The 26,667-nt window shown below is 35.3% G+C and overlaps 1 protein-coding gene across 19 annotated transcripts in view; it reads left to right on the plus strand.

The window, feature by feature from the left end:
* Window positions 1-26,667, plus strand: part of Cac (calcium voltage-gated channel subunit cacophony) — a 172,641-nt gene that overhangs the window by 129,905 nt on the left and 16,069 nt on the right. For 7 of the 19 annotated variants that reach the window (XM_071790792.1, XM_071790819.1, XM_071790840.1 and 4 more), the window contains exons 18-29: window positions 163-327; window positions 9,122-9,232; window positions 11,521-11,604; window positions 14,399-14,539; window positions 14,724-14,789; window positions 16,754-16,845; window positions 18,580-19,061; window positions 19,357-19,461; window positions 19,538-19,641; window positions 20,895-20,951; window positions 25,072-25,286; window positions 25,590-25,944. In XM_071790792.1, coding sequence (XP_071646893.1) covers window positions 163-327; window positions 9,122-9,232; window positions 11,521-11,604; window positions 14,399-14,539; window positions 14,724-14,789; window positions 16,754-16,845; window positions 18,580-19,061; window positions 19,357-19,461; window positions 19,538-19,641; window positions 20,895-20,951; window positions 25,072-25,286; window positions 25,590-25,944 — 1,977 coding nt within the window. Of the gene's footprint in view, window positions 1-162; window positions 328-5,642; window positions 5,754-9,121; window positions 9,233-11,520; window positions 11,605-14,398; window positions 14,540-14,723; window positions 14,790-15,406; window positions 15,499-16,753; window positions 16,846-18,579; window positions 19,062-19,356; window positions 19,462-19,537; window positions 19,642-20,894; window positions 20,952-25,071; window positions 25,287-25,589; window positions 25,945-26,667 lie in introns of all 19 variants that reach the window. The other 12 variants (XM_071790927.1, XM_071790879.1, XM_071790870.1 and 9 more) reach the window with 9 other exon arrangements.

A 26,667-nucleotide genomic window follows, 5' to 3' on the forward strand; every position in this document is an offset into this window, starting at 1 on the left:
AAATCATAGATTTTTTAAAATATTTAATATATTTTGTTGTTTATATTTTAATTTTTTATTTATTTTAATTTTTATCTATGCCGCATTTTAGACAGTACATACGATTGCACGAAATTTCACTAGCAACAATAAGAGATTAATAATTCCGTGTTAATCTTTCAGAAATCATGTATAGACTTTACAATACAAGCTCGTCCGCTCGAGAGGTATATGCCGAAGGAGCGGAATAGCATAAAGTACAAAATCTGGAGGATAGTCGTATCCACGCCATTCGAATATTTTATCATGATACTCATCGTACTGAACACATTACTGCTTATGATGAAGGTAAGTGTCACGATCTCTCTCTCGCACTATAATTTCTCTAGAGAGATTCATTAATCAGATTATCGATTTTTCTCCCCGATTAGCTTCGATATAGGAAACGCGAATAAGGAAAGAAGAAAGTATTCTGAAATACGAATCTTCTTATGCGAGTGGTCAAAAATAAAACTTATACGCACTAAGATTTATAAAAATTCTTTTGAGTACTGGTGAAAGTAGCTCGAAAGGATTTTTGTAAACTTCGTGGCCAGCTTTGTTTTCGATTCCTCATATCGCGGCTCCAAATCGAAGGAGGCATAAGTGCAAATTATTATTATTTTTTCAGAATGCACGAGCAGCAGAAAGCGTTCTTTATTTTTTTTTAAATTTAAAATTAAAATAAGATATTTCCGAGTCAATCTAAAAATCCTTTTCTTTATACTTAAAGAGAAAATAATTTGAGATAGTTTTTAACTTAGGAATAAAAATTTGCTTATGCCTCAGTTCTGGTATTGCGATGTATCGCCCGTTTATCTTTGCGTCCTGCGATACTTGTCGTTCCCAGTTTCTTCAATATTCAATATCCGCGCGTTCTCTTGGCGTAAGACCCGTTAGGTCTATCGGCAACTTTAACCAATCGACAAACAGTCTCGTCTCTTGTTAGCATTAACAAAGATACGCGAGATCGTAAACGAGAATATGTCATGTCCAAGCAGAGTACGTAATACCGAATGACTGTACCATGTCTATATATCACGTTATATACGTACGAGGACATTGTTGCTCTTGCCTGCTGACCTTTTCTGATCGTTTTCTCTGTATAACTGTATCACCCTTGTATTTTATCAATACGTGTACACAGCTATGTCGAATTTTATCTCATCCCGTTCCCCGAAAACTCTTCCAGCAAAAATTCTTCCTCTCGAACGACATAATGTTTGTTTTGTTTTCGTTTCTACACCTTGTTTCCTGAATTCTAAAAATATTTTATATTTTTAATAATTGAACGACTAATGTATAGTGTTATATTTTTTAACAATAATTGATATGCAATTCACTTAATTTAAGAGAATTTATTTTGCGTTTTTTTTTTTATTAATGTCTTATAATATTTGATGAATAAGTTTTGCAAATGTAAATCAATGATACCTCAATCTTTAAAATATTAAATAATTTTTTATAAAACTTGATTATTTGTAATAAAAATGCATTAATTGCGATTATTCTATAAATATCTAAAGACCACATACTTAGTGATCGCAGTATTTGAAAATGTAAAATTAGCAACTTTTTAAAAACTTAATTTGTACATTGTGTAATTTATACATTTTAATTTTTATAATTCTCACAACATAGATTTACTTACTTTCAACACAAATTTATTTACTTACAATATAAATTTATTCTCTTGTCTCAATGTTTTGAAGATTAATAAAATAAAATTTTCTTTTTATTCGGTTATTCTGCTTTAACTTTGCCGTATATTTTCATATTATTTTTTTTCTTTATCTTAAAATTGATTTCTGTTTGATCCATCATTCCAATTGCATGATTGCCGCTGTGTCCTTGTCTTCGACGAAGCAGACTTATTCGAAGACGTGCGAAGAAGGAACACGTTTTCGAACATCAGTCTAATCCCCACACATGTACAGACACCAATACAACGTGCGTTCGACTCTTGCATTTGCCTTGCTAATACCATGTTTTAACTGGTAACGGGGGTGAAGCGTTGCACCTCAACTCGTCCCCGCTTGGTATAACTGACTTAGAAAACCAGGGTGCCGAAAGATTGCGCCTTTTCGGCGTCTATAAGCCCTGCACGTGAGAATCCACGTGTTAATTGTTCTTAGCACCCTTAACTCCTGCCCGTAAGCTGTCTGATTTTCCCTTCTTGATATCTCTCTCAGGAAATATAACAATCACAACTTTTTCACAAATAACTTAATAAATCTAATTTAATATTATAATTTAAATAACAACTTAACTTTGTTTTTTTTTATACTTAAAATCAAGTAATTGAATCTTTAGCTAAGTAAAAGCAATGCAAAGAAATTTATGGTTCACTTATGGTACTTCTTTTATAATTCGATATAACAGAAAAATAGTATATTTATTATTTTTCGATGGAAAAACTAATTAAAACTGTTTAACGATTTTTTTTATGATAATTACATAACTATTAGAGAACCGCTCAAAAATTTTCCTAATTTAATAATTAATTATTCAACTGTTTTTATATTGTTCTCCCTATGTATTGCTTATTTTATTGGATCAATAACGATGGTTGAATAGATTTGAATGTTGAATTGAGTTACAAATCAAGAGTTTATTCCCTGAATATATTTTCTGATTGTTAGTAATTACATATTGTTACTATAAATCGCGCTGCATCTTTTCCGCGAATTTTGTCTTTAATTTGATTCGCTTTCAAATTCTAGTCATTCACCGTTGTTAGATTCGACGAGAGAGAACTGACCACACGGATTCACGCACGCTTTCAGTCTTGAGCCGAGTCCTATACTCTAATCTGAGTTTCTTCATTTGGTTTCCAATTCCTCTAACTAGTACAGTTGAACGCACGAGATGAATATCTACCCTTGTTTCTCTGTCTCTCTTAAACGAGATCACAGCCTGAGCCTGAATTAGAGACATATATATACACACATACATACACATTATGTTAATTCGAATCCTTACGCAACGCCCAATTATATGATTTGTGGTCGGACTTGTTTGCCTGAGAAAAAAGAAACACAGAATGTTCAGATCACTTCCCCACGCACTGCACCTGGTCTTGAGAGCACATATCAAGTAAAACACGATGTGTTCACGTTGCTCGGCACGCTTGCACACGAGCGAGGAGACAACAATATTTTATTATTGCGCTGTAAAAGCAATCTGTGTATTTTTGACATTTTTGAAAGGAAAAATTTGTGAAATAGAAAATGATAAATAAAAGCATAAAGTAAATAAAATGTATAAAATGATAAAATCAATAAAATTATGTATTATGTATTTGTATTTTATCTGAAAATATGTTGCCCGTCAGTATCTGGTGATTGGAATAATTAACGGGAATAATTGACAATATTTTGTGACTTACAGTTTTTGTTTTATCTATAATGTATGATGTTTCACTTTGAAGTCACAAAATGAATTATTTTAATCTCTCTCAGATATATATAGTAAATAATACATTCATTTATTTATTACCATAATATAATACAATGCAAATTAATCAGCACGATACTTTGATTGTAATTGATTGTCTTCTCGTTCAACATAGCGGCGGCTGATACGATGTATGTGTATGTGTATATACATATAGGGTGTCCATCCGCACTTTTCACACACGTGCAAAACTGCGTGTCGCATGCTGGCTGCCGTCAAGACACAAATCGACCGATATTAGAAAATGAACGAAACAGCAATATTAGATATCTGCTGAATGTGTGTGTGTGTTTTACAGCGACAAGAAACACACTCTGCACGAGACGTTCGCACGTTTCATCCTCTCCTTCTTCCTCCACAAAGAAAAGGAAGATTGCAAAGAGATCTGAGCACTTCGAAAAGTGAAGTTTCATGATTCCTGACGATCCCTTCGTTAATTGAACTGCATTTTTTTCGTTCCGGAAGTCCATTCACTTTAAGTTTTTTTGTTCCATTGTTTCTTTTACATATCTTCCGATCGTTTCTCTCTTTCTCTTTTTCCTTCTTTTTGTTTGTCACAGTCTTTATCGGTTTTTCAACTAATTTCTTCAGACACCGACTCCCACTTACGGTCCACAACTCCGTGGGAAATAACGGCAGAAAGAGGATCAACGACGTTTGTTATTTAGTTATTTTTAATAATAAGCTTACATGCATTTTAACGCTTGTATTAATGTAACGATTTAACTTAGATTTTATTTTGTCTCAGATTTCTCACGAGTAAAACGTATATATTTTATATTCGTGTACGTTTAAAGTCTCTTTTTTTCATCACTGAAATTTTTACAAGATGTAACACGAAAGGAAACTATCGCGAAACTTCTTCTTGTGTGTTACGTTAAATAATTTTTTTTCTTCTTGTCGTTGCGTCCGACGGAGTCCGTCATTCAGAAAATTCCCGATATACAATCCATTGATCCAGAAGACCAGTCGATCATCAGTTTACGTCAGCACACGCCTGATATATCTCTCATAGCACCGTTAACAGATCGATTAGAGAGACATACATTGCGAAGTGCAGGTAATGGTACTGGTTATATCCACGTACACATGGTTGACATACGCATCACACTCGCCGAAAGACGAATTGATATCGCAGGAATGTAAGAGAACAAACGTTTTCATGTTTAATGTACACGCATACCGATTAGGCTCACATATAAATGGTACACATATAAATTTTTACGAGGATAGGAAAATGTCCCCCCTCTCGCCCCCCCCCCTACATTTTACGAATAGGCGTACATCACTCGTACGTTTTTACGTATATGTAATTTTGCATATATTTCTCGCACTTTATCTTACACGCTGTACGTATGTACGACTAAACTGTGTACCAATTCGTGACACCCGAAGAGCTGACACGTAACATAAACCCGCGAATCATTCTCGAGCATAACGATTTATTTGGAATTTCATTATACACTTTTTTATTCTTACCTCGAGAAGCTTTATTTACTTGATGTTATTTGACATGATTCTGGTATTTGATCATGCAATTTCTACGGCGCTATGCAAATAAAACAGCATGAAGGGGTTGATGCTTCAGCAGGTTAATTCCACGCGAAATGTTAAGATTATTTTGTTCAAAGCGTTTTTATCGTGGTAAATGTGTAAATATTAATGTGCAGTTAAAATTCTTTTCTCTTATGTATAATTACTTTCTGTATAAAATTATTCGCGTTTTTAAACACATAATTGCATATTGATTTCATTAGCGGTTTTAACCGTGATATTAAATTTATAATCAACAGGAGAAACTACCTACTAAATAAATTTTATTTAATGTATTTAATTGCACAAATTGCAATTCCGAATTGCACAGTATATTTCGTTCTGTTTTCAAGGCAATTTTTCATCCTGCTGGTGTGATCACCCCGTTTTACGGTATATATTGCGCAGCACAGAATGTTCATGTATCGGTGCACAGAATATCGTGGAAAAATGAAAAACAGAGCCGCTTCTTCCTTCCTCATCCACGGTGATCGAAGGAGGGAAGAGGGTCGTGTCGAAAGAAAGCAAAAGAGAAAAAAAAGGTCTCGTCTACGCGAGACACGCGATTTTAGGCTTGTACGTACGTACGTATGTCTGTCTGTTCGGCCGTGTGTTTGTCAGTGTATGCATTGCAGTTCCATCAGCAAACCGAAACGTACAAGAACACGCTGAAGTACATGAACATGTGCTTTACGGGGATGTTCACTGTCGAGTGCATACTGAAGATCGCAGCATTCGGCGTGAAGGTAGGCTCCACATACCGCACAACATCCCACTCTAATCGAGCTCTCAGTATATTCCGAATAAAGCGAGATTAAAATTCGAAACTCTCGCCAAGTCGAGTCGTGCGAAAGGTGGCTCTCCTCGTGACCGTTCCCCGGAATCGGAAGCCCTGAAGAAATTCACCGAATCTCTTCGCCGCCGCGCTGTCGAAATAATTGACAGTCGTATCGCGCGACATAAACGTATTGTCGAGATAATTAATAAAACATTTAAATAATTTCAACGTTGAACGCGCATTTTGAGTATACGTAACATTAATTTCTCAATAAAACAATATCAGAATGCTGTAACAATTTTAGTGAAAGGCGGAGGAAAGTTGCGAGGGAGCCACTTTTCGCGTCGCCCGGTAAGTGCCGCTTATTAGAAGGTAATTAGAAGCGGTTCTTCGCGAGTACCGATGTAGCAATACGACAATATCGGGACACTTTCGGTACTCCGGAGATATCCGTACATATACTCTCTATCTCGCGCGTGTATACCTCTACAAGTATATATAGAGTATACTATTTAGTGAACTTTCTGTGCGCAGGGCTGAACAAGCGCTAGATGCTGTCGGAGTAGTTGTAGCGTTTCCATTTCTCAATATACCTTCGTACGAATATATAGATATGTATCTCGATAGAACTAGAATGGTATTTTTTTTTCGATGGTGCCCCACTGTGCAAGGATATAGCTGCAAGATTTAGATAGAGAAATTGTATTTTTTTTTATTACTCGTACTCTTGTTCTGTCCTTGGGATTGTATTAACAGATAAACTCTACAAGTACTTTAGTATGCAAAGAAAAAATGCTCAGCTCTGTACACGTAATCGAGCTTCAGGGCAATCTGGGAAGATTTGACGTGTAAATGCATTTTAAGGCACTTGAACTCCTCTATTCTCACTTCCGAATCTGAGTCTGAATATGTTTCTTAAAGATTCGATGCTAAATACAACATTTTCATCGGTGTTTCCAAGCCGTATGTGTTTTTCTTGGGTCATATTATTCATTTAGTGAATTTTATATTTTTTTATTTACTGTGGCTATCTGAGGCCTTGACTTTCAAAAGAAAATTTTTGGTGGTCTCTTTAATATGGAGATCATAATCAGGCATAATAAATATAATTGAATCAAAGTTTTACAAAAACAAAATAAAAAGATAAATAAATTAATTGGATATAAAATGTATTTATGACACATGTATTTATACATTAAATGCTATAAGCAGAAACAATGCAAATCTTCCCAGAAGTCGTCCCCTACATTCATAATATCACACTGAACACGATGATAATGGGATTAAATTATTAATTGTAAATTTAAAATTGCATTTTTTATTTCTGTTTATTTTTTCATGATATTAACTTATTCTTCTTTTATCTCGTTATCACAATAAGCCAATTACACTGACTTTATACAAGATGCTGAAAAAATTCGCACTACGATCGGATATTTGCAAAATATCGATGTCTATCGATTGTTTGCACACATTTATACGCGCGCGCACGCGCATATACACAACCAAAACACACACACACACACACATGCACACAGATATTCGATCGTAGTATTAAATATTTTCAAATGAGTCTGCGAAAATTTAATGTTCTGTGTTATTTTTATTGCAATTACGCTTTATATCTGATGAAAGATGTGTAATAAGGCTCATAATTTACTGATAAATGCGCTCTTAGAGTTCTAATTAACATGTAGTTTACACTAACACACGAAGTACAAAATTACACTTACAGATATACAGACATTCAAAGATTCATACATCACAAACCTTCATATAGCACTCATAGATACTCAAACATGACTAATTGAGAACATAACTCTCACAATCGGGTTATTTTCAGTTTCGTTTGCCTTCTCTTGCTCTTTCTGTCTATCTATTTCTTCTTTTTATTATTCTTTTCTCTCTCTCTCTCTCTCTCTCTCTTTTTTGTATCTATATCTTTCTGTATATTTTTTTTTTCATACTCCTTTTCTCTATCTTCTGTGTATTCTGTTTTCTTGTTCGTCATTTTGATTTTTCGAAATACTTTCAAACCGAGAACGGGCGGGAAATTAATCCAAGAGGAAGTCTTGAAAGTCGAGGGAAGATGTACATAAAGAAAGCGCTGTTATTTTGACATCCCTTGCATGCCTTGCCCGCCTTGCCTGCATCCGCACGTGATCACTTGCACGAGCTGATATGTTTTTGACCCTCGCATGTGTACATCACAATTATTATGATTGCGTATTGTTGAGTTGGGAATGACTATAACGGCGATGACAGTAACGACAACGACGATAAAGATGATAATGACGATAATAATGATGATAATGATGATTATGTGATGATGATAATGATAACGATGAAAACGATGATCCATGGTGATCGCGACAAAGCTAAAGCCGAGAAGCCGCAAAAGCGCTCCTCGCTCCTATTTGACGCACGCATGTCATTGTGTTGTGGGAAAACGCATTAACTTCTGTCTCACACATGCACACACTCAGCACACACGGAGTTGAACATCGTATTCAACGTACACACACACCGATCGAGACTTACGTATCATACGTATGACGAGTGTCTCTTGAAAAATCACCCTGTGAGAGATTGGTTAGACTTGCTTGGTAACTTGGCAGGGAGAAGAGATACCTTCTTATTAAAAATAAATAAATAAAAAAATAAGAGATCAGATTTGGTTATTTTGATTAGAAATAATTTTATGAAACGGTTATATAATGGACAATTGCATTAAAGCAATCTGTAAAATAATATACATAAATGTGTGTTTGTAATATTTTTGGATGTACTTTGATATACAATATAATCTTTGTGTCTCTGTTATTTACGGTATAATAATGTAATATAATATATGATGCAAAGGCAATGCAACTTGACGATCTACAAGATAGCGGTTAAAGTTGATGGGAAAATTTATCTTTCCCTACAAAGTTTTACATTTGGGGGATTTGCAATTAAAATACGAACCTTTAATTCGGAAGTTTTAAGGAAAAGATTAAAAAAAAAAAATACAAAGATGAAAACTATAATTACGAATTATATAGAACACGGTCTTACACACCGTGATATAGAACTACAGCAATAATAAACAAACATTTCTCGGTTAATTAACGTTTATCTTGTGGACGAAAAAAAAAAATCTTTTCTTCAATTCAGTAGCAATGTTCAACTCGGACGAGAAAAATAGATGGAGGGAGCAATCGAATACAGAGACTAATTTAAAAAAAAAAGAAAGGACAAAGGGATATACGTATAGATATATATGCAGGGCGCACAAAGAAATATTAGAGTCTGGGTTGTGTTACGTTTGTGTGTTGGGTGTATCATGTTTTGTAGTATCACGAAGCGCCGCCAGTTTTATTGGACTTCTTGACCGTCGTGAACATGGTCGTCACTTTCCTTTTCCTCATTGAGTGCATCCTTAAACTCGTCGCCTTCGGATGCAAGGTATAAACAAGCCTCTTAAATCACTCTAATTCCATCTCACTCTCACTCGACTCACACTGCAAATTTTTACCACTTGTAATTCTCATCGAGACCGACATCACTCACCGGTCGTCATTGATTCTCTGTGATGTTACCGGTCGGAGGATTCTCCGTGAAGAAAGTGGGGATCCTAAAAACTGGCGAGAGGAACAGAAGGGAACACGTCGAGACATCGCGAAACTGTTTAGCGCGAAAATGAAAAGTACCTTTAAAGTACCTTTAAGTAGACTCTTAAGTAGACTTATCAAGATTTAAAGTAAACTTGTGTGTGATATACGGAAATTTCTACTAGTATTTTGAATGGGTATTAAGAGGTAGCAATTGCCAGAAAACAGGACACTTAAAAAAATTATTATATCACTGAATTTCCTTAATTCGAATGTTAGAAATCTAGGTATCAAATTTTAACATTAGTAAATATAAGGAATTAATAGAAGTATTATTCAACGGCTTAATTAAACAACAAAATTCTAAATAACTCTAATTAAGCTTCTAAAGGACAAGTAGATATTAAAATCTTGATTTGTTTGATTAATTATAAAACGATTGTTTTTAAAATTTTTATACAATAATTATTAAAAAGTAGTGCTGCAAATCAAATAGTTTAAACAAAAGCAGCGATTAATTACATTTTCACTGAGGAAAAATCGTCAGAAAATCGAAAAATGAACTATTTGATGCAAACAAGAAATTATAGAAATTGGATAATTAATTTAATATTGCGTTTTTTAACATACTGCGTAATATCCAACTGACAACTCCTATTTTCTGGCGAAAGTAGAAAAATGTTGAATATCAAGTTCGCGTGTCTCTATCTCTCTTACTCTCTCTCTCTAGTTTGCTTGCTATTACCGGCATGTTCCTGTAGATACTTTTCTAGAAGAGATCCCCTCACTTATAGTCGATCATCGATCACTAAAGCGTGTGATTTGGTTAAACGCTTTAAAATAAATTTTTGCGAGCAGATGTCTTCGTTTTCATGGATCTGAAATTCTGCAAGTCTTCATAAATTCTACAAGTATTTATACATTGTTCCATCGTAATTGTACAAAAAAAAAAATGAAAAGACTAAAACTTACAATGAAAATTATGTAGAAATATCTTTTATTAATCATTTAGTTAGTTAAATTATATTAAATTCATTATTTATTAAAATGCAAGAGCTCACATTTTGTAAAATAAACAACTGTTACTTTTGATAATTACTATTGTAGTTTGCTACATTTTAAAATAATATAAAGTTACTAATCGTCACAAAAGATTAAACGGAAATAATTTGAAACTATTTTACGACGAAGAGATCTGATCAACGATCGTTACAACATTCAGGAGCACCGTTCAGAAAGGCACACGTTACAGAATTTCAATCTAATAAGTATTACGTTCATAATAGGAGTGCTCACGAACACGGACACGCACACAACACACGTACACAGGCACTCTTACACAAAATAAATAGCGTACATTCAGAAGAAGCAGTTTGTGTTATACTTTTTTTGTATTTCGAAGTCGAACTCGTAGTTTCTTTTCTAGTGGTAGCTAAGCAAACATCTCACAGACACTCGAGCTACTCCCAAGTTCGTTCAGTAGATTACTGAACATGTTAATAATTACTTGCTTGCTATTTATATCTATTATTATGCAAATCAAGACACGACGAGGGATAAAAAGATTATAAAAGAATCAAACAGACAGCAATAGATCATTCGTCGATGAAGCATTAGTTTGCATACGTTATTTCTTTTATTCTTAAATAATTTTTTATTAGAATAAGCGACAGAAAGGTAAGAAATCTTAAATATATTAACGCAGAAATCTTAAATGTATGTAATGTGATTAAAAAAATATTCTTATGAAAAATATCACACAAAATGATTTTCTGAAAGAAATTATATTTGACTATATTTTCTATATAGATTTTTGTTCATATTCACGAAATGGAGGCATGAAATCTAATTAGAGCGATACTTCTTGAATTTATAATTTTATATGAAATTAGGTTTTAAATTGCGAATCTTTTTTCTTGGCAATTCTTTTTTATTCTTACTCTTCATGGTGTCTTGATCCTGATTCTGATTGCTCGTGTACAGAATCGTGTACCGATGATTATTTGAGTTTTGATCTGCATCTGTTGCGATGGAAAACGTGTCGGAGCTGTTTAGCGAGCTTTGGGGTAGTAGAAATAAATACTCAATCGAGACGATGAGACCACTTTGCTAATCAATTTTTTCAACTGTTCCCGCGAGCAGAACTTCTTCAAGGACGCCTGGAACACCTTCGACTTCATCACGGTGATCGGCAGCATCGTGGACGCTCTCGTGATCGAGTTCGGGGTACGTAGAGCACCGGAAAGTAGCAGAAAAGAGAGTATAAGTGTGTTAATTAGTTATTAAAACCCGTAATAGAAATCTTCCAGGTATATGCACATGTAATCGGGAATCTCTCAGGAAACCCGAGGCTAGGCTGTGATTATGATTGCTTGCTCCGATGAGAAGTTATTCCGATGAAATCGCTCCAAATGTCAGGATCTTGCATGTTGACGCAAATAAAGGTGATCATATAGTGTGGACGAGCTAGATGAGATGTTTTACGTTTTGGTACATTTGTGTATGTCAAATATAACATAATTGTATAAAATTTTTATAGAAAAAGAAACATTATTTCGATCATATTTATAACGAACGTTTAATTATCAAGATTAAAACGTAGAATTATATTTCAAGATTTGAAGAAAATAATTTTATACATTTTATCGCAGGATACAAGGGTGTTTTAATTTTGGCAAGAGAAAATTGAATATCGTTTGCCACCGCGATTGTTTCAACATGCTAGATTAATTCCCATCGAGACGAATTTGTCGGAATGCGCTTTTTGTCGGAACACGCATTTATGATAATGGCCCTTAATCGTCGCGGCAGTGTTGCTTGATGTGTACCTTTATCTTTTCGTTTAACCCTTTTGCTGCTTACTTAGATTCGCCGTGCAAAACCCGTGTGACGAGCTAGCAGGTAAATTACGACAACCGAAGTACTTTTGTATTACCTTTTAGCTTCGTGCTGCATTCATACGCTACATACATACATCACACTGTACATCGCTACATTTGCACAGTATACATTTACGCAGTTAATATATAGTTAAACAGCTGTACATACATACAGATGTACATATATACATAAACATGAACATGTTCCCGATACAAATCCTGTCCGTTCTTCGTATTAGGAACATTTCTTTCTATATCTGTGATATCTGATATTCTGTGACTTAGATTGACGAATGTCAGTTGTAGTTTGGAAGATGGAAAGGAGCAAATACCGTGTAGGGTATATTGCCGAAAGATTCCTTCCAAATCGCATAGTGATGTTATTTCGATTCCACTGATGTAGCGATTACAATCTAGCCGATAATATGTGTAGGATATGAATAATATTGATTTGCAAATCTCAGAGAAATATCCAGTAAAAAGTTTGTGTCGAAATCTGTATATTTGCTGCCTGCCGCTTGCAGAATATTTTTAATAAAGATATGTCTTAGAAGTATTACAGAATAGAATTATCGTGAAGTGAGTATTGGTCCTGATTATCAAAGTGAGCTGCTTACGAAGCTACTCATCGTTAATGTTGATTGCCAGTCGTTAGTATTTCTGCTCTTATTGTACAAAATGCCAAGAGTTGAACGATCAAAAACTCAATATTGGGGATGGAATAATCTCGCAATCTCACATATTTCTGTAATAGGACCAGTTAAGGGACGTGATCAGACTGTTCACTGGTAGCCAGCTAGAAAAGAAGGTATAAAATTACTATCTAATTTTTACGTTAACGACATAAGTTGGAGGAAAGTTATGACGTTGTAAGTACAGAATTAATATTAAATGCCGCAACTCTAAATTTAGTTTCGCTGCGTAGAAATCCAAAATAAATCTTTCTTTGTGACTCCTTTTCGATAAGCTGCAATTATGATTTCAAATATAAATATCTTTATATGTTATTATTGTTACATATAACAATATTACATATTAGTAACAATTGTCCTAAAATGGTGATGATAATCAACATAATTTTATTTCCGATTATTTGCAAAAAGACAACTGGGTTTCAGAAATAATATTTTCTTTTTCTCGAGGCCCTTCCTAAAAGTCATTTTTTAGATCAATATGTTTTTATCCCGTTTATTTATCCTGTGCATGTACTTTTCAGAATACATCAACTATTCGTATATTACACTAACAGTCTCGAACATTTTACAACACTGAATATCACAAATTCAGATAGTCGTTATACACTGTAGTTACATTACCAGACAATATTTTAAAGGCATATGGATGCGGTGTCTAATCTATTTCGATCTCGACTTATTAATCGTCTTCGTTTAGATTAAGAGTCTTCGACGCAACAATCGGACGTTCAATTGTTACAGCAAAAGGGTTAACATAATTACGAATTTATTACGCAATTGCGTTACAATAATTAAAATAGTTCAATTATTATACTAAAATATAATTCTTTATTAATGTATGTAATTAAACTTGAGAATCATTAACGCATTAATTTAGAACTAATTCATTTAAACTTTTATTAATATACAAATTAATTAATTAATTAAATTACACGAACGCATTAATTTGGAACTAATCTACTTATACTTGTATTGATATAAAAATTAAATTCGTATAAAGATAAGAATGATTTTTAATAAGGAAAAAAGAAGAAAACCACTAATTTAATCTACTGAAATATAACAGAAATACAATTAGTTGCTTGTTAAAAAAATATCCTATTTATTTCTACAATAATACTAATGATTATTTATGATTATGAGTAGTTATTAGTGACTCTATCACAATTAGTTCCACCTTTTTTTCGACGATGATTTTGCGTTCTTAAAAAAAGGTCTTCTGAAATTTCAACGAGGTTTTACTGCCGCCCTTCTTTTAACATCCAGCGAGAAAATGTCAGTTTACTCCGACAGCTTCGTTCGTGCATCGTCGAGGATAGGGAAATGCAACACGCCGAAACGATTGATATATCCTTCGACGCGTTGGTGGTATGCAATGCCGAAACGTTGCACGTACGAAGCTCCGTCCTGGCGCGCAATAAGGAGTCGGTATATTGTGGGGTTAAGTGCAATTTCCTCTGTCCCCTGCAGGAGAACTTCATCAACGTCGGCTTTCTGAGGCTCTTTCGCGCCGCCAGGCTGATCAAACTACTCAGGCAGGGGTACACGATACGAATTTTACTTTGGACCTTCGTACAATCCTTCAAAGTAAGCACGTTAAATTAAATCCTGATTTTTTTTATCGTTGACTCGCATTATTTTCAATTTAACGTGCGACAATTATTAACTCGAATCTTATTATTCAGCATTCTCAATTGTAAATTTAGCTTTATTTATCATCAGCTACGATTAATTATCGAGATAACGATAATAAAAATCTATCTTCTTTCAGGCTCTGCCTTACGTTTGTCTCCTAATAGCGATGCTGTTCTTCATCTACGCTATCATCGGTATGCAGGTATGAATCCCTCTTCCGTTGCTTCGATTTCTTTGGGAAGTCCCTACGAATTCCATTAAATGCACTTTTGGGGGCTGCAGAAGGGTGCAGGATTGAAGTAACATGATCATTTTAAGCAACTAATTGACTGACAGCAAGATCTAAAAGTTTAATGCGATAGAAAGTTATAATTAAAAAATATTACAAGATTAAATTTATTATTATACAGAAATAGATATAAGCCGAATAATAATTATCTTAATATATTCTACACGAAGGAAACAGATATGGGATATGTTTGGTTTCGCATAGAAAATATTTTTTTTGGTAGTTGATTTTATACGGAAAAAAATAGTAGCTTCTTGAATTGATTAAAAGACATACTTGGCCGATGATCTTCAAGATCAATGCCAATGTCGACAAAGTAAAGGAATTGCTACCGCTAACGTGCAACGTCATTTAGATTTCGCTAAAAGCGAGAGCCATGTAATTATCTCAGCTTTGAGTCGGGTGAGAAACGTCGAGGTAATCTCGAAATAGTTTCTGGCACGCGCAACCTTGCAGATTGGGAATTTTAAGTGACAGACAGCAGATCCCCCCGGTGGCCATTAAGTGACCCTGAAATTGTCCGTTGTCAGGTCTTTGGCAATATATCGAACAATCCGGAAACAGCGATCGATGATCACAACAACTTTCAGTCCTTCTTCGCCGGTCTTATGTTGCTTTTTCGGTGAGTCGAGCAGCTAAATTGACTGCCGGTTCGAACGGTGACGAATGAGACGACCTCTGACCAATTGTCATTTGCCTTTCGTACGAAGAAACAGCTTCTGAAATAAGCTAATGGCTTTGCCTTCTTCTAAAATTAAAAAGAATTTTTTTTTACTTGTCCGCTTAAAGTTTATCTTCGTACGTGAGAGGGAAACGATTTTGGTGCACAGCTGGTTTATCGTCGCGATCTTTCACGATGTTTCGCAGAATATGTATCGTAAGAGGGCCTTACGACGTCACGGAAGACTAGCATAAGAGATATTTACTTTCGTATCGGTCATGCATTATAAAATAAAAACTGTTACATGTGCCTTCAATGTTTAAATGTTTTATGACGCTTCAATTTCGCTTATAGCAGTTATTTGATAAAAATATAATATTATAAACGCAATTTCGATCACTGGCCGTCCTTTTCCGGCCCTCGACGAAGCACCGTTAAAGATCTCGTGCGATACTGATGAGAGATACATCGTCGACCGTAGAGCGAAAAGTCGAGGGGAATATATATAAAAGTGTGGTCGTAACTTACCTCTAGAGTAATGCTTTGTTGGCATGAGCTGTAACGCGAGAGTAAGCTGCTCGACGTGTTAATCTGTTGTGACTCATCCCAATTAGTAACAAGCCCTATAGAGAAGTCTGTTTCTTATAGTGATGCCTGCGTTAAAGTCTTGAAGTTTTGATTAAGGTGGTGCTTGAGAGAATGAATTTTATTACAAATTATATTAGTTAGTACTTTACTTGTATCGCATAATATATATATTTACATAATATATAATTTTTCATAAACTTATATTGATTATAGCTGATGTTCTGCCGTTATTAGAACTTGTTAGGAAAAAAGCTTTATAAATCAGAGTTTTCAAGGACGTAAATAATTTAACCGTATGTCTTAACGCATAAATTTAATCACAATTCTCTCGAGTACACCGTGTACTTGTTGAAAGAAAAAGTATGAGAAACTGTAGTTAGAATTGAATTCTATGATACTACATTTATATACAGAACCGCATACACAAAATACTGTGATCGAAGCGATACAAAAGATCGAAAATGGTGGTCATATCCAGCGAGAAGGAAAGCAGAGGACATTCCAATTATTTCCGTTCGATATTCCGTTATTACTTAAAGAAAAAAAAAAGCATATATATTTGGTGACGCAAATTTGTAATGCCGCTCGTGCCTTTTGGCTGCGGCCCTCTTCTTTCTGTGGGTCTCAGGTATTCGGTAACATCGCGCTGGATGCTGATACTTCTATTACCAAGCACAACAATTTCCAAAGCTTCATACAAGGTCTGATGCTGCTTTTTCGGTAAGTAACGCCCCACGCCAGAGGAATCTAGCTAACTGTTTAGCTATTGACCTTGAGCCACGCGATTGTCAGCGCGATTTTGCAAAAATGATCGAATGAGCTTTCACGCTCTGCGGCAAGCTATACCTATCACTTATCATTTTGTCACGATTTGCGAGAGCACGATGCAGAAGACGATCCAAGTTTTCTCGGATTGTGATGCGAAAGCAGATTGATCTTTGGTGACGTCCACGTAACGAGGATTTAATTAATGGAATTGCTTACGTGGCACTGGTCATGTATCGCAAGTATTGCAAAAATAGATTGCACCGACTTGTTTTGTTTAAGATGTGGAAAAATTTTCAAGATTTTAATTTCTCTTACACATTCCCACTACAATATATCCAAGAAGATTATTTAATTGTATATCAAAATTAAAAAAAAAAAAACATTCAGACATTTCATTAAAATTACATTCAAGCCAAAATATAAATACTACCTCCAGTCCAAAAGTAGTCAAGTCGTTTCTCAACTTACGCCATTCTCACGTTGAGCGTCCCAATTATCACGAGTATCGCGGAGTCTTCTAATCGTTTAATTCGTATTATTTCCGGATGTATGTTCACAGCAGGCCTTTTCGCTTCGATCCAACCACGTACTGTAAAGTTCCCAGCACTTAAGTCGAGCACAAAAGCAGAATCAGACTAAATGACACGGCATATTCAGAGCAAACAGAATAATACACAGCAGCCTCGTGTAGAATTGAGTTCGCCGTATTAAGTTCGCAGTATATCTAGTATCGCCTTTGATGTTGCGTAAACTGTCAGGGCCTTATGCATGACGCGCTTGCAAGAGGACTGGGCCCAATTGTTTGTTTCTCCTCAGTCTCGAAACAGAATATATGAAAGTACTGCTCGTTAAAAAATTATTAATAATAACCTTGAAGAAAATTTAACATGGAAAAATAGTTAATAATCGATTTTTATTTTATGTAATTAATTTTTTTATTTATTTCTATATAATTCTTATGTACAAGTAGGATGCATATAGCAATTTATTAAATTTAGGATTTTATTAAAGGACTGAGGAGATTATAGAAATTAAATTTAACGTGTGCTGCAAAAGAGACAATGTCTTAGTTCGCCAGAATATCGCATGAAATTTTGCAACTATTTTAGTTTAACTTTTTTTTGCAATTGCAATAAGGTGCTGCTTAAAAATACTAACTTGGGGTTGTTTGTAGTACAGAAGAATTTATACTTGAGAATAAATATTCACAACACAAATCCACTCACGATGAAATTGATTTATTTTCTAACTTTCTAACAAGACAAAATGAAATAAGTGTTTCTCATTGTCAGTAATAATAACTTTTATCTTAAATTTCGAAATCTTGAAACATTTCGGTAAACTTGTTTTTACGAAATTATTATTGAGTCCCTAATGGACTGGTGTATGGAATTAATTAAATCAAAATTTCAATTAAATAATTATCAAATATGGATTTGTGTACATAGCCGTATCTATTCTCAGGTACAAGTCGCCAATTTTTTGCAATAATCTTGGCGACTTCGTTGGGTATTTAACATCGGTTAAGTTAGAATTGGAAGGTCTGCATGCGGTTGAGAATATTAGCGTAATAATCGCGGCACATATATGTGTGATGCGCTAGGTCGCTAAAGTAATCACAATTCTTGTTACGAACACCGTGACACGAAAAGCGTAAAAGAAGCGCTCAAGATTTGATTTTCTCAGGTGTGCGACGGGGGAGGCCTGGCCGAGCATCATGCTGGACTGCGTAAAGGGCCGTACCTGCGACGCGAAGGCCGAGAAAGGGCCGGAAGGTTGCGGCTCCAACATCGCCTACGCCTACTTCGTGTCGTTCATCTTCTTCTGCTCGTTCCTCATGCTGAATCTCTTCGTCGCCGTCATCATGGACAACTTCGATTATCTCACACGGGACTCGTCGATCCTGGGCGCCCACCATCTCGACGAGTTCGTGCGGATCTGGGCCGAGTACGATCCGAATGCCACCGGCAAGATTCACTACACGGAGATGTACGACATGCTGAAGAATATGGACCCGCCGTTGGGGTTTGGCAACAAGTGCCCGAATCGGCTCGCGTACAAGAAGCTTATCAGGATGAATATGCCGATGGACGGTGACGGCAAGGTGAACTTCACTACAACGCTGTTTGCCCTTATTCGCGAGAATCTCAGCATAAAAATGCGATGCGGTAAGTTCATCGAAAAAGAAAGTGGCTATTGTCGTTTTGCAATAAACAGTTGTCGATAAAATAAATGCGATTTTTCTCAATTTTTGTGTCTTTTGTGTCTAAAATCAGAGTCAACGTTTTTTAAATCTTTTATTCTTAGAAAAATTTATTTGTTAAGAATTACATCATAACATAAACGTTATAAGATAATATATGTTATCAAATGTCTTATTATGCATTTATTTTTTTTTTATTTATCCTGCTATTGCAATAATTATTTATATGATATGTGAATAATTCCAACTCTTTATTTCAGCCGACGAAATGAATCAAGCCAATGAAGAACTGCGGGACACGATCAGGAGTATCTGGCCTTTACAAGCGAAAAAGATGTTAGATCTTTTGATACCTAGGAACGAAGGTAAAGTTCATTCTTCACCACCCAACGATATGCATTTTGCAACATTGATGATCGCGCGATGATTTTCTATTTTCAGAGTTGGGCAGAGACAAGGTCACCGTGGGTAAGATATACGTCTGCCTTCTGATACTCGAAAGTTGGAGGTCGACGAAGTTTGGTCAGCTAAAGTCTACCGAACAGGTGAGTCTCTCTCTTTCTCTTTGTCTTCTGTCGAACTAAATCTATATATTTTTCATAAGAACGACGGCAGATCTTAAAGATACGTTCCTAGTGTTAAGTTTCTCTCGTGTTTCTTCAATTACGATTTTCTTGTTTGACTTTCCTGTTTCCAGTAAGCAATTAAATGTAAGAGCAATATACGTAAATCAAAACGTACATAAATATGTATTAAATAAATGATTCTATCGTGTGTGCCTTCTAAACTTTTGCTGCGGGAAAATCGAAACGGAAAATCGAAATCGAGGATCTCGATTGAGAATGGAGTTCGAGCGAATGTTTGTCGTTGACTTCCTCGTGATAGGGCTGCCGTGCGCGAGTGAAACTGCGAATAGAATATTTTCCGAAAATCTCGTATAGTCTAGCTTGGATCACTCGGAGCTTGGATATTGTCACGAAAACTTTTTCGAGTACAAATGGAGATACTTCTAATAAATAAATAGATATACTTGAATTAACTTGTAGATTTATTAGAATCTGCACTAAATATTTAAATTGCAGTCTTGATATCTTACATAAAAGTTGATTTTAAATTTACTGGAAAATAAATTTAACTATGCAAAGGGATAAAATAGCAGGAAGAAAATAATGCCTTTTTACTTGTAGTCCTATTAAACTTAATGGAACAACAAGAAACAACAAACTATTTAGTCGAATTATTTTCACAATTATTTTATTTTCACAACTGTTCACTTTATTCATAATAGCTAAGTCAATGTTTGTAGAAACAGTTAGATGTGATCTTACTCGAACATTGTATCTCAATGGTGCAAGTAATTAATATAGATTATCAGCCTTTGATCTATCGATTGCTATTAATCTATTTAAAAAAAATTTATTAATACAAATCATCCATTTAAAATCGATGTTGGACTAAAAATTACGTTTATATCTATCGAAAAGTTTCTTTTAATGACAATTGATAGATCGATTGAACGACGATATTTGTACATCATAGATAGCCTGAAAATTTTGAATGGATTTTGATTAGACTTTTAGATAACAGAGAACACGATATTTATTATTTTTTTATTGGAGATCTCTAGAATGAGAAAATAATTACGAATTTTTAAGCAAACGGATTAATGATATCTAGAGTACTTAACAGTGATAGTTAATTTACCGATCGAATTATTTTTTTTAAAATATACTTGGATCGGAAAGATGTCCACACAAGTTCCAATCATCTCCTTGTGTCTTTTTTCTTTGTTTTCCAGAACGATAACGATCTTATCGATAACGATAATGCTGGGCAAAGTCCTGCAGCCCAGGCGGTAGTACTTACTTTTTCTCTTACTTATTATCTTATCTTAACACTGTTTCGTTTTTCTTTTGGCTGTACGATTTGTGTTCAAATTCTAACCACACTCGTCTGTTTTCCATTAAATACGTACTGCAAAAGTTTCCCCGATCTCTTTATCGATCTTCACTCTAATATTTTCATAAAAATATCTCATTATTATCCAAGAAAAGAAGCGAATCTTTTGCAGCATATAATTCATTTGTTTTTTTGTAAGATAACACTTTTCACAGTCCAATTTTTTCTATACTTCACTCTTCACACACATTATCCAGAGCACACACGACGGATGCAGAAGAAATGCATCGCGCATATGCAAAGTGTCTCAGCGTAACGTGATTTACGGAATAACTTTTTTCTTTCTGATTGTGAGACCAATAAATTTTTTAACGCAACATTACTTTTTTTATCTTTTTGATGTGTTTTAAGCAATAAAATATTTACGCGAAACACTTTGTGCAATATAATCTGTAAATTAATTATTTTTATTTTTGATTATATATGGTAAGATTATATACTACTGTGCCTCTGGTACCTACACCTTTTTCTATTTTACACCGCGCACAATCTTTTTTTTTTACTCGTCGTAAGTGTATACGATTACTTTCAATCTGTCTTTCGTTTGTAAAGTAGCCCTTTATTTAACACTAACATAACTACACATACACACACACACTACAGAAAAGCGTAGCGAAACAGCTGTTGTCATCATTAATAATCATATAAAATCATATGAAATTATATAAAATCAACATAATCATATAAAATCATATAAATTTTATTCTTTAATTAATTTCCAATTTCGGAATAAACCACAGTTTCGCAAAATCTCATGTAACATTATGTTATGTTACGATATATTTGAGAAACTTTTTAAGATTAGAGAAAATGAAAAGAAAGATAACAAATGTTCCGGAATTAGGATAAATATAATTTTTTTACATCTTGAATTAATGAAATTTAATCCTAAAAGGCGCAAAATATCCATAGATGATGATAGAAAATTTAATCAACGATGAAGAAGGTAGCAAAAAAAGAAAATAAATGGCTGTTTTGCGTACGATAAATTAACACGGCAATACATTTTAGTCTAGGCACTTTATCATGTTAGACACGTAATACCTAAATAGATCTTTAATCAGGCTCGTACACGAGCTAGTCTTAGATACTTAGCCTTTCTGCAGAGAGGATCTTTTCTTTTTCTAATCGCACGTTTTCTTTTATCAAGCTAGTTTAGGATAACGTCGAAGAATAGCTCTCACTTCGATCTATATATCACGAAGGGAAGACGATCTCTCCCCCCCCCCCCGTCTAACTTTCGGCGAGGTTCCGCACGTGCGAGAGGCTCCCGCAGTGATATATACGATTATGACACGTTGTCAGAGTTGTTTTAGTCGTCGTGTTGTTGCCAGACACGTGGGTGTGACACGTGGCTACATACGCACGTGTACGCGCGTGTAGATATATCGGCTCTTTGTCGACCGGCAATACCGGTATAGTTATGTGTAAGTAAATCACCTCTTAGAGCTCTATATTTTTCGAGCCTATTTAGAGCGAAAAGTAGCCCGATGAGCCAATCGATTCTCGAACGTATACATATTTATAGCCCGCCTTTTGCCTCAATCTATGACAAACGCCTCTTAGACATGTACTGTACTCTTTTCTTGCCAAGCAAGCCTTTTTTTCGATTAATTAAACGTATAGTTGGACGATAGCCGATTCTTTTAGAGCGTGACGTAGAAACTTCCTTTTCATTCTGCCGGACTGTCCGTTTTGCTCACGAGCGTTTGACGAACATCTCTCTCTCTTTTTTTTTTTTATTTAGTTTGATGCGAACTCTTTGAAGTAGTAGAAGTTGGAGTTACATTGCTCTAAGCGTTTTAACTTCGTGCTCGTCACAAGCTCAAGTAATATATAACATCCTAATAATAAAAAATTGTTAGTTATCGCGAAACTATTGGTGCAACAATGAGTATCTATAATAATTAACAGTCATTAAAAAAATCACCGGAAAGTTATAATCATCTATTTTATTATTAGGAAGTGATTGCGCTGTATTGTTTACACGCGGACATCGATTGCTTCGCTTGATCTCAACAAGAAAACAGATTCGAGGATCATCTAATATCTAAGCAAGTGAACTCACGCGCAGCGAAGATTTGGAAACTTGAAGTTTGTCGTTTTCTCTTTTCTTAGATGCTAGATAATCTCAAACGCATCTTTTTCTTACGGTGCGAAGTTAATGCGGCAGCTGATGATAACGCTCCTGCTAGCTAATGCCGAGAAGATTCTTTTTTTTCCTGGTTTCTTACGAGTTTTATACTGCAGTAGTGTAGAGAAGATCAATAGGCACTTTATATTTGACCAGTGATATTTCAACAGTAGACTCGTAGTCTTGCCCAACTTATCCGATCACTTTCTACTAGAACAGTTTTCTGCTTTCTACTAGAGCAATTTTTCGCTCCTTCAGTTACACGTCACACGTCATTTTCGACACACTCTTTCTCTATATTATACACACACACACACACACACGCACGCGTATTAACGCGCACTGACACAAAATAAATCACTTTAACACACAATCTGTGATACATAGTAAACCAAATATCTTTCACATAATAACAATTTATTCAAGTTTTTGACGAATGAGCTGTTCCGCGAGAATCTCGATAAATTGCTCCTGTAAATCGCGACTAACGGCGAGCAACCCGAGCGTGTTCGACGATGCTTACGAAAAGATATGTACCGTAAATGTTGATAAATATTTCGTAAACATTGATGATCACTTGCTCTCATGGCAAGCAATAATTTGTAGCTCGATAGATGAAAAAAAAAAAACGATTTATCCGCATCTCATTTATTTGCATTTTAAGTGTCTTTCGATAGATACAGCTCCTGTTTTTTATACGGATTCAGCAAGCACTTGACAAGTCACCGATATATGAAGGATGTTCCAAAAATGACGATATTGCTAAAGCAACAATAAAAATATTCCAATAAAAGATTTCTCGTTTTCACGAGAATTGAAGGCGGAAATAATCATAATTAAAATGTGTAATATTTTGGAACATCCCATATAGCGGCATGTTCTAGATTCCTCAAACCTTGGAATATACTTCTATCTCAGACCCGTTTTTTGCATACCAAGCAGCAGAATTTCAATTTTGTCCACGATTATTTGGCATATCTGTATAATCTTTGCGGCGTGAATTATCCGATGTTCTACCATCACGCAAACACAAGTCGTCCGTAGTTGCTCGCGGCGTTTATGATGTTTACGATTATCGCAATGTTTAAAATAAATGATACCGCGCACGAGTGTGGTAGAACATCGGGACTTTGCCCGTTTCGTGCATGCTTACTAACAATTGCATTCTTGCAGTACTATTACGTCTCTCAAAAAAAGATTAACCGCGTTTCCTTACTAACGCATTTTGTGTCCACTTGTGTAACACTTTCGTATACGAGGGAGAAAGGGGGGAAAACAAACATTTCTCATTCTTTTTCTTTTTTTTGATATACGTAACATAGTCTCGATCAACATATACAGGCTTTGCGACGCTAATACAAAATTTGTAATCCCGCTGCAATACCATTTATACGCTACTGTTTCGCAATTATTCTTGCATTTACACACGTTCTCTCGAGCGAGTATATACAGTAGTTCGAGATGTGGAAGAGTCCGCCGTAAGATATCGACACAAGTAAACGCACCATCACGGCATGCCTTTTCTCTAGCATGGCCGCCTTCTTTACTCTGAGAATTCTTTCTCACCGTTTTTTACACTGTACTTTGACTCTTGACTTTGAATGCTTCCGATCTTTATAAGCGTTTTACATTCTACCACGATTTTTCGAGAGACCCACCGACGAGAGGTAACGCTAAGAAAAAAGCCTGTATGTGCCTGTACATATCTATATATATATATATATATATAGTTTTTATTATATATATATGCGGAGGAAACTAAAAAAAAATGGAGAAATAAAAGCGCAAAAAAAAGAAAAGAAAGAAATTGTTGATCGAAAAATGAGATCCCAGTCGATCAGCTCTGATAGCCCGGTGTGCTTTCGCACGTTTCGCAATTTAGCCATCGGCCTTCTACAACTGCCTGCTGGACATGGCGGCGGTAAATCACACCGGAAATAATCACGGAGCCGGAAGTAGGGCGAACAGCCTGGAACCGGTGATGCGACCGGCCATGGACGTGAAGCAGGAACGACTCAAAGAGCACATCAGGGATGAGGAGGAAGGGGCCCTAGGCGTCCTCGCAGCCGCCGAGCACAGACGTCAGCGTAGCATCAGGTATGCAATTTCTTATTTGTTAAAAGTGAAATGCGAGATGGACGAGATAAAAGAGGTTTTCAATTATATTCTTAGAGAAACTTTTTAATAGCCCGGTTTTTTAAGAGGCAAAGTAATTTAGATATATAAATCAGAATTTATATAATTTACGGTTATTTGAACGATAACTTAATTAACGGACGCCTCGCAAATTACGAAAAAATGTTAATTTTATATTGTGTGATGCATATAGTCTATTTTTTTTGTCAGCATATATTTCTTTGTCGAGAATACACCGGAGGGTGGCGGTCGCTTTGATTTCAGAAACAAAAAGGTGAACTGGAAGATGTCTCGCCAGTACGATATACTAGGCAGCAGCGGAGAGAGTAGCCAGGGAGGGGGTGGGTCTGGGGTTGTACTCGTAGTTAATGGCGAGGATCGCGCCCCCGAGCTAGAGCCATTGCTGGCCGAGGTGTCCTCCCAGCGGGATGATCAAAACAACTACTACCACGACCATCACCATCACGACCAATACTACTACGATACCGACAATGATCAATACTATGACCATCACCAATACTACCACCACCACCATCACCATCATCATGACCACCGACCACCCTCGTACTACCAACACCAGAACACCTACGCACCTCGCTCCTCGATCCGTTACCAGAAGGTGTCGGCTCGGTCCAAGCTCAAAAGAAAAAACTTTCCTCGATTTTTCGAGATTGTCCTTCTTTTCCCCCCCTTTGACCCTACCGGAAGTAGATCGCGATAGAAAAAAAAGCCGGAAAAGACCCTGCCCGTTGTCTCGCTCAAAATGTCAGTCATAATAAGAATCGCGACCGTGTGTACGATGCGTTTAAGATGTGTTAGTTCTGTAGCAACTGCAAGATGTTTCTGAACCGGAATGCTCTCGGAGCTATTTTTCCTTGAAACTTTTGTCTTTTTTTCTGGAATTAATCTTATTTAAAGAATTAAAAGACACATTATAGTATTTTGACTATAAAACTGATAGATTTTGAATAATAATGCGTCAATTTTTATTCAAATAAATTAAGTTAAATCTATTCAATATAACAAGCCAAGTTTTTACATTAGAGATGTTTATTTAATTATTTTTGTCTCTTTTAATGGTATAAAATATTTTTATGTACACATTAAAGCATTTATTGTTAAAATAGATAAGACATTTCTCGATATTGATATTTATTCTTTTATCGCGAATGTTAACAATTTAATGATAAATTTATTGAGATACAGAAACATCCTGTAATCAAATATAGATCATGTAGACTGTTCTATTTTATCTGAAAATAATTCTAGATTAGGATCGTCTCTTATCGCGAATTTGCTCTGCTCCATTGATCTAAACTAGGATGCTCGCACTTAGTATTGT

This window comes from Temnothorax longispinosus, chromosome 1 (genome assembly GCF_030848805.1).
Source record: "Temnothorax longispinosus isolate EJ_2023e chromosome 1, Tlon_JGU_v1, whole genome shotgun sequence".
Lineage (NCBI taxonomy): Eukaryota > Metazoa > Arthropoda > Insecta > Hymenoptera > Formicidae > Temnothorax > Temnothorax longispinosus.